The sequence below is a fragment of the Nicotiana tabacum genome, chromosome 4 (assembly GCF_000715075.1).
Source record: "Nicotiana tabacum cultivar K326 chromosome 4, ASM71507v2, whole genome shotgun sequence".
In the NCBI taxonomy this organism is placed as follows: Eukaryota; Viridiplantae; Streptophyta; class Magnoliopsida; order Solanales; family Solanaceae; genus Nicotiana; species Nicotiana tabacum.
This window is the reverse complement of record NC_134083.1, coordinates 2,381,562-2,387,469: the sequence shown is the minus strand read 5'-3', so window position 1 is coordinate 2,387,469 and position 5,908 is coordinate 2,381,562. Positions and strand designations below refer to the sequence as shown.

At 38.4% G+C, this 5,908-nt stretch overlaps 1 protein-coding gene across 1 annotated transcript; it reads left to right on the top strand.

Annotated features, from left to right (window-relative positions):
- Nucleotides 1–372: 372 nt before the first annotated feature.
- On the top strand, nt 373–4,467 carry LOC107777673 (putative GTP diphosphokinase RSH2, chloroplastic). Its single transcript, XM_016597761.2, has 6 exons — nt 373–1,547; nt 1,640–1,825; nt 2,492–2,952; nt 3,305–3,463; nt 3,538–3,889; nt 4,029–4,467. Exons 1-6 carry the CDS (start codon nt 846–848, stop codon nt 4,326–4,328), a joined length of 2,160 nt encoding a protein of 719 aa, XP_016453247.2. The 5' UTR covers nt 373–845; the 3' UTR covers nt 4,329–4,467.
- Nucleotides 4,468–5,908: the final 1,441 nt, after the last annotated feature.

The window sequence follows — 5,908 nt, the reverse complement described above, 5'->3', positions numbered from 1 at the left end:
TATTTTTTAAGGATTTGCTTTTAGAAAAAGAGTAAATGTAGAGCAAGGAATTAGATGCAAAGAGGGTCTATAAGATGCATCATTAAATGGTACAGATGAGGCACATATAATACCATCCCATTCTTATCTAAACACATCACTTTTCATTAATTTAATCAGCTAATTTTATCCATTCTGACAATCTTAGCATTAAAATATTCTTAAGTTTAAGACATTAGATCTTAGTATGTTACCAATAAATTACTCCATTAAAACTCTAAGCCGGAGAAACAAACGCAGACGAAAAGCACGAATTTTCCGTTATTTCATAGACTCCTTGAGGCTATTCCAGTCATTTTACTTTCCCTATTCCTGGCCCCTAAAGCAACCATAAAGACGAGCATGAACGCATAAGAATATCAACGCAAACAGTATTCACAAACTCGAAGAAAGAGTAATTGGAGAAAAAAGAAGAACAAATCTCTCTTGAAAAAAAAAACCAATTCAGTTCCAGCGTCTTCAACTCTCTCTTCCAACAATTAGTCCCGATTTTGAGGAGTTTATTTTCCCCCAAATTCTTGTTAAAGTTTCCTTTCCTTTTTTTCCCAACTTTCCCCAATTTTTTTGGGAAAAAATTCACTCAGATCTGCACATATTTGTTGTACATACCACAATTATCAAAAAAAATCTAAGAGCTTATAGGTTACCTCACATTTATTCAGGTTTAGATTGATTATTTCTTTATTTGTGACTCTAGATTCTGAATTGATTGACACAAATTTAGGAATTAGGGTTTCAGAATTGTTGTGAAAATTCGGTCTTTGGTGGTGAAATTCAGTATTTGAGCTTTCAATTTGGTGTTAATCATGGCGGTTCCGACGATAGCACTGTACGCAAGTCCACCGAGTAGTGTGTGTTCCACGCCGTATCCATGTCAGATCAATTCACACGGGTCGTATGATTTTGATTTGAACGGCAGATCATCTTCGTCGTCATCTTCAACATCGTCTTCGTCCGGTAAATCATTTGTCGGAGGGCTATCGAGTCTGTTCTCTTCGCCGACGGTGAAGGCGAATTATTCGACAGGAACAGAGGATTTGGGGTCTTTGTGGCACGAGAGAGGTGACGAATTGAGCAGCTCGTTTCGTTGTTCGTCCCTTAGCTCGTCCTTAAAAAGGGATCAGAGTCCAGTTTCGGTTTTTCAAGGACCTGTTAGCACTAGTAGTACTGGAATTGGATCATGTTCTAGAAGTCCGCCGAAGAGAATTGCTGGGGATGTGGGGTCCATTCGTTCTGGGACTGGTGGATTGTTCAATGGATTCGTTAGGCACGCTTTAGGATCCTGCGTTGATCACGATCCGGTGACGTTCCGGGTCCTGGATGTGGATTCCCCTTCATCAGGGTTATTGGATGAACTCACGTTTAACATGGAGGAGGGTTTCTTGGAGTCGAATTCTGAACCTTATGCGAAAGATTTGCTGTTGAATGCACAGTCGAGGCATAAAATCTTTTATGATGATTTTGTGATTAAGGCATTTTATGAAGCTGAGAAAGCACATAGAGGACAGGTGAGTGTCTTTGTCTAACTTAGTTTAATTTCCTTTTCTATTCGTTGTCGATGTTTTAGTTTTGACCTTTTGTATTATGTATTGTTTGTTAGGTGCGAGCAAGTGGTGATCCTTATTTACAGCATTGCGTTGAGACTGCAGTTTTACTTGCAATGATTGGAGCTAACTCAACTGTCGTCGCTGCTGGACTTCTGCACGATACGCTTGATGACACGTTCATGACTTATGACTATATTTTCCGGACGTTAGGCGCTGGGGTTGCTGATTTGGTTGAAGGGGTATGGAGACTTGTTTTATTCTTGTTTTATTATCTGATCTTAGTGTTGCGTTTCATATTTTCTGCGCGGTAGGCTTGAACATGGCACCTGACTTTCGCTAATAATATTTCCATATGCAAAGGGTGTTACAGTTCATTTTCAAAACTGATAACGATGGTGATAATTTCCACATCCAAAACGTAGATTAAATATGTCTTTAGTGTGGGATTTGGTAAAAGTAGGCGTTTAATACATGGTTTAAGCTGAAAAAAAGAGTATCTGAAGATAAGTTAAGAAAGGGTATATCGAATTTGAAGTTATTTTTGATACTCATCTCACTTGGAAAAAAGGTTGTAGCTTTGTTAGTGTAAAACGTTAGTTCATTTGAAGTACTGTGCAAAGAAGTTTTCAGTGCATCATTAGTATTTCAGAATGTTTGTCCAATACTGATGGCCAAATCACTATTTGGAGAAACAGAAGTTCAATATATTATTATTGAAACATCATTTTTGGGTAAACGGGGTTTAATTGGGTTTGAATGTGGATTCTCCTGAATGTTAAAGCTGTGGCATGTCTTTGATTAGTGAAGGTTAAGAGATGATAGGACTATCGAGCATCTAGATTCGTCTATGTTTGATGAGATTTCCCGAGTGTTACACTTGTTCTAACTTGTATCATTTCTTCCAGGTGTCAAAGCTGAGTCAATTGAGCAAGCTTGCAAGAGACTTTAATACAGCTAGTAAAACTGTTGAGGCAGATCGATTGCACACCATGTTCCTTGCTATGGCAGATGCCAGAGCAGTTCTCATAAAGCTAGCTGATCGCTTGCATAATATGATGACTTTGGATGCATTGCCATTGACGAAGCAGCAAAGGTTTGCGAAGGAAACTTTGGAAATCTTTGCTCCTCTTGCCAATCGCTTAGGCATCTCAACCTGGAAGGAGCAGCTGGAAAACCTCTGCTTTAAACATCTTAACCCAGATCAGCACAATGAGCTCTCATCGAAACTTGTTAAGTCTTTTGATGAGGTTATGATTACTTCTTCCGTGGGGAAGTTGGAGCAAGCGCTAAAGGATGACTCTGTTTCTTATCATGTTCTCTCGGGGCGTCACAAGAGCTTGTACAGCATTTACTGCAAGATGCTAAAGTAATTTCTCTCTCTTCTCTCCCCCCTCTTCCCTAACCCACTCGATAAGCACTGGAAAAAAAGAGAGAAAGAAAGACCCAAATGTGTCGAAGTATATTGGCTCATTTAATCCTGTAAGAATTGCACCAATGGATTTGGCTAATCAGTCAATTATTTACTATTTAGTGCTTGTAGTTCATACATAGACAATGCTTTATAGGGTTGTGGAGATTGCTTTTCTGTGATTTGAGTTTGATAATAATTACTTGTCCTTGAGATCACATCTTAGAAACTTCTGGAAGTCTTATGCATTTCCCGTCATGTGCATGTTTTTTTTACTGACGTTGCTTTATGTCGCTGTTAATATCTACAGGAAGAAGCTTAATATGGATGAAGTCCATGACATTCATGGGTTAAGGTTGATAGTTGAAAATAAAGAAGACTGTTATAAAGCACTTCGAGTTGTTCACCAGCTATGGAGTGAAGTACCTGGGAGATACAAGGACTACATAGCAAATCCAAAATTCAACGGGTAAAAAGCACGAGATATTTGAGATGCGTTTCTTTCTTCAAGTGTTTGCCCTAATATCGATGTGTAATTTTCAGGTACCAATCTCTTCATACGGTTGTGCTCGGGGAAGGTATGGTGCCTCTTGAAGTTCAGATCCGGACAAAGGAGATGCACTTGCAAGCTGAATATGGTTTCGCTGCTCATTGGAGATACAAAGAAGGCGCTTGCAAACACTCTTCTTTTGTAAATCAGATGGTAGAGTGGGCTCGTTGGGTTGTTAGCTGGCAGTGTGAGACAATGAACAGAGACCAATCATCTGTTGGCCACACTGAATCTATTCAGCCACCTTGCAAATTCCCTGCTCATTCTGAAGATTGTCCATTTTCTTGCAAACCTAATTGTGGAACTGATGGACCTGTCTTTATCATTATGATTGACAACGATAAGGTTCGTCTATATTATTATTTCCTGTTTCGTACTTCTCTACTTGTGGATACTGAAAGTTGAAGAATTGATTTTTATGGTGTCACTGGAAATGGCAACTATCTGAATGTGGTTTTTTAACTCTTGTGTTTCTGCTGTGCAGATGTCTGTGCAAGAATTCCCAGCAAACTCAACTGTCAAGGATCTTTTGGAGAGAGCTGGTCGTGGCAGTTCTAGATGGACACCCTATGGATTTCCATTAAAGGAAGAGCTAAGGCCAAGGTTGAACCATGAACCAGTTAGTGATCCCAACTGCAAGCTAAAAATGGGAGATGTTATAGAATTAACTCCAGCAATACCACATAAGTCATTGATCGAGTACAGGGAGGAGATCCAGCGAATGTATGATCGAGGTGTTAGTCCTCTTCCTGCTGCCAATGCAGTAGTTGGTCTGAGGAGTTGACAGTTGACGACAGTTGATTTTCTTTCCTGCTAGATTAAAGTTTACCTTTACTCTTGTACATAAATACAAACGATAAGCATTTGTACAGAACAGTTATGGTTCTGTTTATAAAAAAAGATATAGGTAACTGATTTGTTAAGTCTTGTCTTGCATTTTTGAGTATTTTGAAAATGCAGACTCGCTCTTTAACTTCTGTGCGTTGGCTTCTTGGGCCTTCTCCTTCTTGCTCATCGTGATTGCTTCTTATAAATTTTAAGTAAATAACACCTATAACAGTATTAATTAGATTACTGGGGAGTGAAAAAGGAAAAGATAATAAGTTCTCGAAGAAGCGGAAAATGAATTTGGGAGCAAGACGAAATGAAATATAAAGGAAATGAAGAAGAATGAGATCCTCATATCAATGTTCAATTTGATAATGGGCGAAGTGAACCACCAATACACAGTTAGCTAGAAAAGAAAACTAAGAAAATTTCGAAGTAAGAGGGGAGTACTCGATTAATTTCCAATTTATTCTATTCCGCTGATTTTTGACCTCCAAATTTCTCATTACAATGGCGGTTACATGCAAACCACCATGGCTCGTCTTAATATCATCTACTAATAGATTCAAATACTTGTACTTTTAAGCACAAATGACGAATTTAAAACCATATATAGCTCGAAAAGTAGTGACTCTCTCTTTTGACACGGAAGAGATGGATAGTTAATATGATCCTTAGACATCTATTTCCACAAATAATGTTGCATAGAGGTCTGCCAAGAAAGCACACATAAGAGCATAACCAAAACACCAGCAAGTCCCCAAGAGGAACTCCCAATTCTAAGCACAGAGGAAGGTTCTGGAGATGCTAAAATCGACGCTCTAGCCCCTCCTTGTCCTGATGATGAAGTGGTTTTAATTGCAACTATTAATCCAGCTAGTAACACAGGCAATACAATTCCCCCAGAACTCCATCTTGTCTCGTAATAACTGTTATCTTTGTTTCGTCGTTCCACGTACAATGGCGATAGCACAACAGCTGAAACAAGTGCTAAAATCATTGCTACTCCTCTGTGTGAGGAGTACTGGTTTGAACATGTAGCATAACTTTCCATTGTGCAGGAGTTTTGATAAAAAATGTGGTCAGTTTTCTTGTTAGGCCAAGAGAACTAACCCTCAATGCGATAAATGCTAGCTCAAAGTTTGTGACATTAATATGTATAGAGGAGCAAGACAAGGTATGAAAGGAATGTAGGTGTAAAGTGTGTGATTTGATGATAAAAGTGAAACAAACAGCCGGCCAAAAAGGAAAAAGTTGTAAAAGAGATTAAATAAAGAAGGTTAATTAAATAATTATTTATAAAAGACTTGGGCAAGAAGAAGAGGCAAAAGAAGAATGATGAAGTAAGGTATCAGTGGAATTTCTTACTTTTCTTAAAAAAGATGTTCACAATTGATAGCAAGAGTCAAGAATTTTGATTTACTTAACCGTGTAAATGGGAAATTAGCTGTAAACATTCATTTGGCTTCTTTTTCCATTTTTTTGCTATTAGTATGCACAAATGACTATTGAGAAGGAAAAGAGAGGAAGCTCTTT